Genomic DNA, 12,752 nt, shown 5'->3' on the forward strand with positions numbered 1-12,752 from the left:
TTTTTATGCAATAAATACATTTTATGATAAATCTAACCTTGTGGTCGGTGCCGAGGCAGTCAATTTTTTCAGGAGGTTATGGTTAACAGCCAAAGCAACTGTCCCTATCTCTCTCCTCCTGTTCCTATATACATTTACTGTTTGGATGATGGTACCTTTTAAGTTTAATAACATTTTGATAATGATTGAGGAAAATTTATAATACGGGGTGTAGTTGAGGTGGTATAGGGAGCAAGGGAGTTTTACCTATTTTGATCCCCAAGTAGGTAATATGTGACTTGGCTATAGGTAAAACCGATGTGGTCATCCATGGAGGTGGGCGAGCATGATAAAGTGGTAGGATTTCACTCTTGGAGAAGTTTATCCTTAACCCTGAACAGGCCCAGAAGCAAGGGAAAAAAACGTTTTTTTCCATTTCTCAATAAAAATTATTGTTAAAAAAAAAACTTGACCACAACAGATGTTAAACTCACTAGCCTGTAATTGCCAGCTGCTACCTTGTTACCCTTTATGTGGATAGGTGAAATATTACTTGTCCACTGGTCATTGGGAACTTCTCCTGTTAGAAGAGATTGATTAATAAGATCTGTTATTGGTCCAACAACTTTACCTCAAAGTTTTCTAAGTTGGTAGCGTAGAGGTGAATACCTTTTAGGACCCATTGCCTATGAAGCTTTAAACGAGCCAGTTCCTATGCTACCTCTGTCTCCAGAAATCTGAAAATGAACCGTCATCACCAAAACTAATATGATCCTCCAACTTGTTATTGTTGGTACAATTTATTTCTGAAAATACTGAATACAAGTAGTTGTTTACATGGCTTTCTACACCCAGATCTACCTCCAAGATAAGTGTTGTGCTCAGTTTTCATTTCAGTGATCTCATATTGTTTTGTTTTATCACTAATGTACCTAAAAAAAAACAGTGCTGTCTCCTTTATTAATAGATTTAGACATTTCCTCCTGTTTCTGTGCTTTGGCGGCACTGATAATTTGTTAGGCCTATTACGTTTGTTGAGTATCTCTTATTAAGCTGAAGGGGAGTGTAGTTTTATCTCAAATATGTCATGAGGTAAACATGGAAGCTGCCATAACCGATCCATCTTTCCACAATGCAAGTTGCTTGGCTGTCTTGCTCTATAATATTCACTTTTTAGGTCACCCATTTCTAGGGATAGCGGTACCATATTCTCTACATTGTAAATTGTAAATTTTCATGTAGATTGATGAACACACACCTTTAGAAATTATTTAGTGGCATGTTCCAGCATTATGAATCTTTACAGTTCTTGCAACATCCATTGAAATGTGTTTTGGTTGAAACTATATATGTCCTTTTTAGTGTATATGACAGGGCACCTTTATAGCTTTCTAGATGTCATCTTTCTAGGGGTTCACTTATATTTTTGTCATTTACTGTATTTGTTTAGTTGTGACATGAGTGCAATGGGGGGTGTGTGTGTGTGTGTGTGTGTGTGTTTGTGTGTGTGTGTGTGTGTTTGTATTTCATGTTTTATTTAAGGATTCTTGCTCACGGCGACTGAGTAAATGCTGACCGATTTTCCCGTGCTGAAGAATCGGAGTTCAGAGTACAGCCTCCCATTGACAGTGCTGCTGAACTTGGGTATATGTTGTATAGGGTACAGGCATATCCAAAAAATGTAAAAATGTAAAACATTCAATTTTTTTGGATATGCCCCAACGCTACATCTGTGTTTACAATAGCACTGCTTTATACCCAAGTGGGCCAGCCCACAATCATGTATATGGGAGGCTGTACCCTGCAACTGGGCTTCCCTGTTGGAGGAAAGGGCACTGACATTTACATTGAACTCCTCTACCCATGTGCAAGAGTCCGAATTATTCCATCAATCCCATGAAAGCATGCAGAACCAAAGCCACAAAATGAATTAAGTTCTACTTGACACAAAGATTAGCAGTTTTTATTTTCAAAGGAAAATGTACCATGCACTAGTTTTCCTCTTCTGTATATGTCTTATTGACTATAACTCACTCTTTATCGCAGTCGTCATTTTTGCTAATAGTAATGTGCTTTATTTTTAGTTCATGCTTCAGGGAAGACTGGAAAAGTAGAATTGGTTCTGCAGAAGAAGGATTGCACTGTCTGGAAGAGCTTGGGGAAGTCACTAGAGGGAAACAACTCCTTTGTTAAAAGCTCTCAAAGAGGTCAGTATGGAGCAGATTGGACAATGCTATATGTGAAGGGATTAACCTTTTAGGTTGGTTTCTAAATGACTGGTGTGTTGCTTCTCTGTGAAGTATTTTGCATCGATTTTATAAAAATCTTCCAGTTTCCGTGTCTAATCAATATTAATGTAACCTTTAAATAAAAAAAAATGCTTGCACATTGGTATTAATGGTGTATATAACACAATGATCTACAGTAAGGAGAACATTGACCCTTTTATAAAATCCATAAATGCACCTACATCTTTTTCTGTTGAAGGTATGTATGCATGGGGAATGATGAACTTCCTTAAGTGTTAAATAATGTTATTCAGTATATAATATTATGTTGTTTATATAATGTGTTATATATTAATATGGCCAGAAACCAAATATGGGTCATAGAATTCTTCAGTCAAATTAATATGATTAAGGCTGTTTACTTTTTAAAGCATATTTAAACCCAAAAACAAAAATTTTAAATGTTGCAGCTTATTAGTCCTCAGATAATTTGACTATTTTTTATTTTTTTTTGCACCTGATATTCTTGTGAATACCACAATTCCTTCCCTTGACAAACTCACTCCACCGTATCTCTGGAGGGAGACCTGTCACCCAGGCTGCATATCAAACACAAATGCCTTTGTTTCTCTCTGTTGCATAGGGTGAAGAAGTCTGCAGTTTGCAATAGGAAGTTAACATTGTTTGTGCTTTTAGTCCAGATCACAGAAATGGTTAAAGCTGGCTATACATTATACCAGTGTTTCTCAACTCCAGTCCTCAAGGCGCACCAACAGGTCATGTTTTCAGGATTACCCTCAGTTGAAACAGCTGTGGTAGTTACTAAGGCAGTGAAACTGATGAGATCACCTGTGCAAAGTAATAGAAAGCCTGAAAACATGACCTGTTGGGGCGCCTTGAGGACTGGAGTTGAGAAACACTGCATTATACAATTTTCTTATTCAGTTTCCATTAGATTTACCTTCAACTATGTAGTGCAAGGGTCTGCCTGAATTCATACACATTGGGCCAGATTCACGTAGAATCAGGCAAATTTGCGGCGGCGTAACGTATGACATTTACGTAACGCCTCCGCAAGTTTTACGGGCAAGTGCTTGATTCACAAAGCACTTGCCTGTAAAGTTGCGGCGGCATAGTGTAAATCCCCCGACGCAAGCCCGCCTAATTCAAATGATCCGGGTAGGGGGCGTGGATAATTTAAATTAAGCGCGTTCCCGCCCCGAACGTACTGCGCATGCGCCGTCCCTAAAATTTCCTGACATGCATTGTGCTAAATGACGTCGCAAGGACGTCATTGGTTTCGACCTGAATGTAAATGGCGTCCAGCCCCATTCACGGACGAGTTACACAAACGACGTAAAATTTACAAATTTCGACGCGGGAACGACGGCCATACTTAACATTGGATACGCCACCTAGGGGGCATGTTTATCTTTACGCCGCGTATCTCTTACGGAAACGGCGTAAATTTACTGCGACGGGCAAGTGTACGTTCGTGAATCGGCGTAACGACTCATTTGCATATTCTACGCCGACCGCAATGGAAGCGCCACCTAGCGGCCAGCGTAAATATTGCACCCTAAGATACGACGGCGCAGGCCGTCGTATCTTAGGCATGTTTAAGTGTATCTCAGTTTGGGAATACACTTAAACATACGACGGGCTTAGATTTGGAGTTACGTCGGCGTATCTGCTGATACGCCGGCGTAACTCTTTGAGAATCTGGCCCATTGTGTTTAGGTTTGAGTTTATATTGTATCATTTTAGTAAATCTAAAGGAAAATTGTACAAGAAAATTTAATAATGTATGGACAGCCTTAGACTGCATTTCTAGACCAACAGATGTTTTCTATGGTTACATGCCAAAGTTCTTGGCCTGAAAAATAAAAGTAATACAGCCCCCCATCTTAGGACTAAGTAAGCTGCTATATATTAATTTAATTAATGTTGTACTTTAATTTATATGCCCTTAAGGATGCAACATGGTCCAGCATCTGCAGCCTGTCTCCACCACCACCCCACCCACTTTCCCTGTACTTGCTTTCACAATTCGAAAAAATCGCGGCCGTGTGGGGCTCCACCCATGAATGAATGAATGAATGCCTACAGCAGGCATGTCCAAAGTCTGGCCCGCGGGCCAATTGCGGCCCAGATTACGGTTTAATGTGGCCCTCCTGGTAATTTGGATAAATCTATCTTTTATGGCCCCCTGGGCCACCAAATATATATATACTGTATTTATCGGCGCTGCCTCAGAGGGGACAGGGAGGTGACGGGACGAGTGCCATCAGATTACATACAGGAGAATCTCCTGTTCACACATCGGCCTCTATAATAGGAAGTCCTGCCTTCTGGGCTGTCATTGGACGACTGTTCTGTCTATCATAGGAGGCGGGACTTTGTATCAAAGAGGCTGCAGTGTAAACAGGAGCCTCCGAGGCTGCAGATGGGCATCGATCAGGCTGCACTGATGGCAATGGTGAGGCTGCATGTATGGCAAATGTGAGGCTGCATTCATTGCAATGGTGAGGCTGCAGATGGGCAATGATTAGGCGGCATTGATGGGCACTGACCATTATTTTGCTTCACAGTTCTTATTTAAAAAAAAAAATCCTGAAACTTTCTTCTTAAAGCGAAGTTGCGTGTTATACGCCTGTGTGTTATACGCCAATAAATACAGTATATCCAAATAACACGCCCAAGCTCATCCTTAGCCATGAGTGGCGCTCAGGGATTCGTTGGGGTCACAAAAGGTATGTATATATCCAAATAACACGCCCAAGCTCATCTCTTCACCACACACAGCCACAAAGGCAAGAGAATTTTTGTTCGGCATTGTGTATTAGTGCTCAGACGAACACACTTAGACCAAATTTTAACGGTTCAAAGAATGTCAGGCAAAATGGTTGGCCCTCACGCATGTTCATTTCACCAAATCTGGCCCTCTTTGAAAAATGTTTGGACACCCCTGGCCTACAGGTATCGTCAGCCATTGCGGCTGGCAGCTTGTAGTTCTCAATGACCAGCAAAAAAGTGCATATATGATTTTTTTTCGAAAGGGGAACTTATCCTTTAAATTTCCATTTTAGACACCATGTTGGCATAGGGCTTAACTACAGAAAATAGCTGAAAGCTATAAAGCTATACATAGCTGAAAGCTATAAAGCTATTTATAGTGACACTCTGATTCGTGTGTGTGTGTGTCACAGATGCACTTTAAATTGGGAATATTGCTTGTCTTCTGTTGTCATTATAATTTTTGAACCCAATCATTAATACATAAATATCTTTTAACTTAGACTTACTGTAGTGAATTATTTATATATTTGGCGACATGTTTTTCATTAGCTGTACAACTATTTGACATTCATTTATTTTTCAAATATATTCCCTCTAGGCCATTATTATAGGAAATGCAGACTATCTTCAAAAATGGATGTCAGTCATAACACCAGGCTATTTTGCTTTGCTCTTCCTCAGGACTGTCATGTTGAGGTCCCCGTGGGATACCATATTTACCTCAATTTAACTATTTCAGGTAATGTAACGTGCATTGTATGACTGTACAAAATACCAGAAACCTAGAAACCTAAAAATCCTCTTGCACTGGGGCTGCGCCCACACTGTACAGGTTAACTGCTTAGCTATATGTAGGACTATGTAAACCACTTTTGCTTACCCGATCTTCCAAGATCACTCAAGGTAATGCTGTCAGGAACACTTGTGTGAATTCCAGCATCCGGACAACTGGGAGGATGTACTGCCTGACGTGGAGATGAATAAGCCTTATGGTGTCTTGGGAACTGATCATGTACGAGCCCTCTGGTGACTTCACCTTGGGGGTGACGTCACCAATTAGGACGCGTGTATAAGAATCCTCTTCTTCATCAGCTAACCTGCAGGGCTACCTGATTGAAACTTAAGCCTCATTGCCGAAAGCAGGGGGGAAATCAAGAGCTGTTATGGTACAAAAACATAAAAAAAATACCAATATAAATAAATAAAAAATAAATCGCAATCACTTCATATGGCTCCCAAAAAGGTGTATGCACCAGGAACAAAGCAGTTTGTAGAAGTCAGCGTACACATGGAGTAGTGAAGGAGCACAGGGGAATGTTAACAAGCACATGATAAAGGAAACTGCATTACAAAAAACTAAACTATATACAGTACAGACCAAAAGTTTGGACACACCTTCTCATTCAAAGAGTTTTCTTTATTTTCATGACTATGAAAAATGTAGATTCACACTGAAGTCATCAAAACTATGAATTAACACATGTGGAATTATAAATAACAAAAAAGTGTGAAACAACTGAAAATATATTTCATATTCTAGGTTCTTCAAAGTAGCCACCTTTTGCTTTGATTACTGCTTGGCACACTCTTGGCATTCTCTTGATGAGCTTCATGAGGTAGTCACCTGGCGCAGCACCCCATTACTCTCCTTCTTGGTCAAATAACCCTTACACAGCCTGGAGGTGTGTTTTGGGTCATTGTCCTGTTGAAAAATAAATGATGGTCCAACTAAACGCAAACTGGATGGAATAGCATGCCGCTGCAAGATGCAGTGGTAGCCATGCTGGTTCAGTATGCCTTCAATTTTGAATAAATCTCCAACAGTGTCACCAACAAAGCACCATCACACCTCCTCCTCCATGCTTCACGGTGGGAACCAGGCATGTAGAGTCCATCTGTTCACCTTTTCTGCGTCACACAAAGACACAGGGGTTGGAACCAAAGATCTCAAGTTTGGACTCATCAGACCAAAGCACAGATTTCCACTGGTCTAATGTCCATTCCTTGTGTTCTTTAGCCCAAACAAGTCTCTTCTGCTTGTTGCCTTTCTTTAGCAGTGGTTTCCTAGCAGATATTCTACCATGAAGGCCTGATTCACACAGTCTCCTCTTAACAGTTCTAGAGATGTGTCTGCTGCAAAAGGTGGCTACTTTGAAGAACCTAGAATATGAAATATATTTTCAGTTGTTTCACACTTTTTTGTTATGTATAATTCCACATGTGTTAATTCATAGTTTTGATGCCTTCAGTGTGAATATATATATATATATATATATATATATTTATATATATATATATTTATATATATATATATATATATATATATATATATATATATATATATATATATATATATATATATATATTGAACTGTTCCAAAACAAAAATAAAGGGAAAGAAAAGAAAAATACAATAAAAGCAGTGTTCAATTAATTAATGGGGGGGGGGGGGGGGAAAGGAATGAATTGGATAAAGAAAAAATATTAAATAAATAAAACATTGGTTAAAAAACATTGTTCAGAGTATAAAATCAAAAGGTTATACTATGTAATTATATATTCACTGTCCAAAAGCCAAAAAGGACAAGTCATCTCATGTTTAACCGGTTAAGGACCGGCTCCTGTACATTTACGTTGGTAGAATGGCATGGCTGGGCAAAGTAACGTGTGTGTATATATACGTCACTTTGAAATTCCCACTGTGTAAGCGCGGACACGATGTCCGCTGGTGTCCCGTGATCGGTTCACAGAGCTGCAGAACGGGGAGAGTCAAGTGTAAACAAGCATCTCCCCGTTGTGCCTAGTGACACTGTCACTTATCGTATGCTCCCTCTCATCGGGAGCAGCGATCAGTGACATGTCACTCGTAGCCACGCCCCCTAACAGAATCAATCCCTAGGACACACTTAACCCCTTCAACAGTAATTATCACAGTAATCAGTGCATATTTATAGCACTGATCGCTGTAAAAATTACAATGGTCCCAAAAAATGTGTCAAAAGTGTCCGATGTGTCCGCCATAAAGTCGCAGTCACGATACAAATCACAGATCGCCACCATTAATAGTAAAAAAAAAAAAAAAAAAATGCCATAAAACTATCCCCTATTTTGTAGACGCTATAACTTTTTTGTGCAAACCAACATACGCTTATTGGGCCATATTCTCGAAAAATATCCGCCTGCTGCGCTTAGGGCACTTACACTCCGCTGTCCCAACTTACTGGAGCAGGTGTTGTATTCCCCAAACACTTGCTCCATAAGTTGGGACAGCGGAGTGTAAGTGTCCCGGCGTAGCCTGGCGGATCTCCAAGGGGGCGTCTTCTATTCAAATGAAGCGCGCCCCCGATGCAAAAGAACTGGGCATGCGCCGGGCTGCAAAAAGCCCAGTGCGCATGCTCCAGTTCTCGGCGGAAAACGTCAATGACGCCGACGTGTGCGTCATTGACGTAAAGTCGTATTCAAGAACGACTTACGTAAACGACGTACCCGACGAAAAAACACGACGGGGACCCGACGCCATCCGTAACATGGCCTACGCGAGACTTGCGGAAATTTAATCCTCCATATAGCAGGACTAAATTTCCGCTTACGCTAACGACGTTAGCGACGGTTACGCGACGCGAACTCGTTCGGGAATCGGCGTAGAAGGATCATTTGCATATGCAAATGACTCCTTCACGTAAATGCCATCTAGCGGCGGCCGGCGTCATTGCATTTAAGATCCGCCAGTGTAAGTGACTTACAGATGGCGGATCTTAAGTGTATCTATGCAAAAATGATTCTGAGAATCAGGAGCATAGATACACTGGCCAAAAAAGGGAGTTACGATGGAGTATCTGACTTACTCCATCGTGACTTCACTGAGAATATGGCCCATTGTGTCTTTTTTTTTTTTTTTTTTTCAAAAATATGTAGAAGAATATGTATCGGCCTAAACTGTGGAAACATTTCGTTTTTTTGGGGGGATATTATAGCAAAATGTAAAAAATATTGATTTTTTTTTCAAAATTGTCGCTCTATTTTTGTTTATAACACAAAAAATAAAAACCGCAGAGGTGATCAAATACCACCAAAAGAAAGCTCTATTTGTGGGGGGAAAAAGGACGTCAATTTTGTTTGGGAGCCATGTCGCACGTCCGTGTAATTGTCGGTTAAAGCGACGCAGTGCCGAATCGCAAAAAGTTCTCTGGTCTTTGGCCAGGGAAAGGTCCGGGGGCTTAAGTGGTTGAGGTATGCTTATTGTCGGGTACCTTTTCTGAGGCCAAGATGCTGAGAGGGGCTCCCCTTGTGGCTAAGTGCAGTATACTAGGATTTCGTTTTTGGTTAGATGGTGGTAAGTAGAGACATGCAGTAAAACAAATTTTTACAAATATTTAATGGAGGGCAGTACCAGTATGAGCTGAAATGGAGCACATTGCCTCCCTCCTAATAGTGATTCTTACACGGTCATTCTTACATGGTCATTATGACAGGTAGTATTTGCTTGGGATTGTGCAGACAGAGGCACAGCTTGCGCAGTTTGAAAACAACCTGTATTTCTACAGTGAGCATCATAGCTGGTGGACTATGTTGTTGGCAAAAAAATGCATAATGGTTTTCAAAAGAACTGTTGCTTGCTCAGTCAAATTGTCACTATATGGTGCATCCAATGCTTTTTCGGCAATTGAGAAAATAGACAAAACCATTGGTGAACACAAGTGCTGCCAATACTGCTAAATACAGGCGGTCCCCTAGTTACAAACATCTGACTTGCAAACGGCTCTTACTTACAAACTGAGGTAAACAGGAAGTGAGAGAAAATCTACACCAAGGAAGGGAAATTCACTCCTGTAGGAGTTATCATGGGGAAAAGGGGTCTCCTCTCCACTGATGCTTTATCACCAATCCTTGTTTCCACAACAACCCAATTTTTTTTAAATCCAATTGTCATTGGGACAGAAAGTGAGGTGAAATCTTCTGAACAGAGGCACAGACAGCAAAAAAAACGTTGCAGGGGTGATAACCTTTCCCTATGCTTTAAGCCTAAAAATCTTTTTTGTTTGGCTGGAGCTACACTTAAAAAATGTACCTGTTCCGACTTACAAACAGATTCAACTTAACAAACCTACAGTCCCTATCTTGTTTGTAAGTGGCTTTTACTTTAAATCTAGTGCACACAGTCTTTTTTTCATCACTATCTAACTTTTCTGCTTAATTTATTCATCTTCTGTACCGTTTCCTATTTTCCCAACTTCCGACAAATTATCCAGGGTGATGAATACCCTATAAGTGATCTCAAGCCTCTCTTAATAGGATACAGAGGAATAAACTATAGTGGCACACAAATCTCAAGGAAAATTATCCTTTTTTTTTTTTTAACATTTATTTCAAGAATACTAAAGCTGATTCTAAAAGCCAGAGTGGAACACTTCGTCAAAGTACATGCACTTCAGTGGCTGAATTTTTATTCTGAAAGATTTACCCAAGGACCCTTCACATGCTTTTTATTCTTCTTCTTCTTTCTGAATAATAAAACTATTTTATTAATGCAGATCTCATTAAACTTGAATAAATCACAAATTTTGCAGTGTCTGACACATTTATCTTGACTGAAATGCCTAACGGTAGTACTACTTATATCATTTACTTTTAGTAATGTCAGATATCCATAAAGTGGAATCTAAATGGACAATCTTTTTATACTGGAGAATTTCATGCCTGGCAGGATTCTAAAAGAGAGATATAAAGGAGGAGGGTAGGGTTCTAACAGATAAGTGGACCATGCATTTTTATGGCATTCTACTTAAAGTAAAACCGTTTTTAGCACTGTTTATTGTAGTTTTAACAATACAGTTCTGTTTAACTAGTCTTGGGTCTAACTGCAGCACTCGCTAGTGTGATCTAGTGAATAACTAATATTGGACTTCTATTATAATTTATAAGGTACATACATTGTATATCCAGGTTTTAGAGCAGCATTATGCTCCCATACAGACAACACTTTTTATCAGGGAAAGCCTTGCATATTTCATATTTCAGTGGAACAATGACAACAGCATGGCTTTGTAGTAGAAGAGACCAATTGACATTTTTAGAACATCTTAAAATGAAAAAGAAGACCTAGGACTGTTGAGCAGTTAGAATCCTATATAGGATAACAATGGGTCAACATTCCTCTCCCAAAACTCCAGCAGTTGGTCTCCTCAGTTCCCAGATGTGTTAATGGAAGACAGGATACTATACCGTATCAGTGAGACATGTTGCTGTTATAAATTCCAAAATGACCTTATTTTTTTCTTAAAATGGTACGTTTTCTCAGTTTAAACGTTTCATATTTTTTCTATTTTCTGTTGTGAATAAAATATGGGTTTATGAGATTTGCAAATCATCGCATTCTGTTTTTATATTGATTTTTTACATTGCATGTAAACATGTGTAACATGTAAATGTCCCAACTTTTTTTTTTAAATTGGGGTTGTAGTAGGTACATTTTTATTGTTTGCCAGAGAAATAAAGATTGTGAGAAATATTCAAACTATTGCCCAAAGTGCTTCTTGTAAACCTGGAAAACCTATTCATCTACCTTTCCTTGAATATTGACCATATAGAGGTAGAGCTTTTGTCAGTAACAAAGGATCCCATAGTTGACCATACTTGAAATAATTCACCTAAAGCTGAGAGTTACGCTTCTTATATTTTGCCTTCCTTGGTTCTTCCCTCCATCCTCATCAACACACCAGTGACATTATTAAATAAGACCCCTTTGTTTTCATTGAATGCCTAAAGCCAGCCATAGATGGAATGATTTTCTATTCTGTAGCCACAGCCAGTGTTGATGGAGGAATCCTTCCTGCCGAGTTATTGTGTTCTCCCAGCAGGGAGAAATGGAGAGCCATCCCCCCCTGGGAGAACACACAATGATTATTTCTAGCAGCTTTATTCGCTCACAATAATTGCATGAAAAATCCGACATGCTGGTTATACTCAAGTTGATCGATAGATCAATTTGGGTACAATCAGCCTGCCCATACATGGTTCCAATCTCACTCGGTCCCTGCTGAACCGGCCCAGATTCGAATTGTCTATGGACAACTTTACAGGCATACCCCGGTTTTAAGTACACAATTGGGTTTATTTACTAAAGCTGAAAAGCAAAAAATCAGGCTCACTTCTGCATAAAAACCAATGAGCTTCCAGGTTTTATTACCAGTCTTAATTGAACAAGCTGGGGATAGAAGCTCATTGGTTTCTATGCAGAAGTGAGCCTGATTTTGCACTTTCCAGCTTTAGTAAATAAACCCAATTGTGTACTTAAAACCGGGGTATGCCTGTATTTTAGACCCGTGAGGTCATCGCTGGGCCTTGTGCATTTCTATGCATTGCAGGCAGATCATGGCTGGTGTGAGGGGCTGACACTGTGCTGTACATAGTTTCCTGAAAACATTACAGCACCCTACCTCAGTTTTCCTCTCACCCCAAGTCCTGATGCAAGCAGTGGGCTGGAGGAATCATGCAAATTACAAAATGCCTTGATGGGTAGATGTCAATCTGGAGGAATGGGTGTTCCTAGGCAGGCTGTATTTGAATTCAGACTGCCCTAGGTAATGCTGACATGTGATGCTGAGTTTTAATGATAAAAATAACTGAAATCCAATGGATGAAAGGGGTGGACCAGGGACAGTCAGGCTGGGGAGTAAAGGCTCGATGATGCTCGATTTCTTCCAGTCATGAAATTATACATTTTTCTTGCTGAGCTCTTCTAATTATT

General features: G+C 39.9%; 1 protein-coding gene across 2 annotated transcripts in view; it reads left to right on the plus strand.

Annotated features, from left to right (window-relative positions):
* Positions 1-12,752, plus strand: part of LOC120937083 (cytochrome b5 reductase 4) — a 180,424-nt gene that overhangs the window by 137,965 nt on the left and 29,707 nt on the right. For both annotated transcript variants that reach the window (XM_040350044.1, XM_040350045.1), the window contains 2 exons: positions 2,064-2,186; positions 5,605-5,745. In XM_040350044.1, the coding sequence (XP_040205978.1) occupies positions 2,064-2,186; positions 5,605-5,745 (264 nt within the window). The remainder of the gene's footprint in view (positions 1-2,063; positions 2,187-5,604; positions 5,746-12,752) is intronic.

Source organism: Rana temporaria, chromosome 4 (genome assembly GCF_905171775.1).
Source record: "Rana temporaria chromosome 4, aRanTem1.1, whole genome shotgun sequence".
Taxonomy (NCBI): Eukaryota; Metazoa; Chordata; class Amphibia; order Anura; family Ranidae; genus Rana; species Rana temporaria.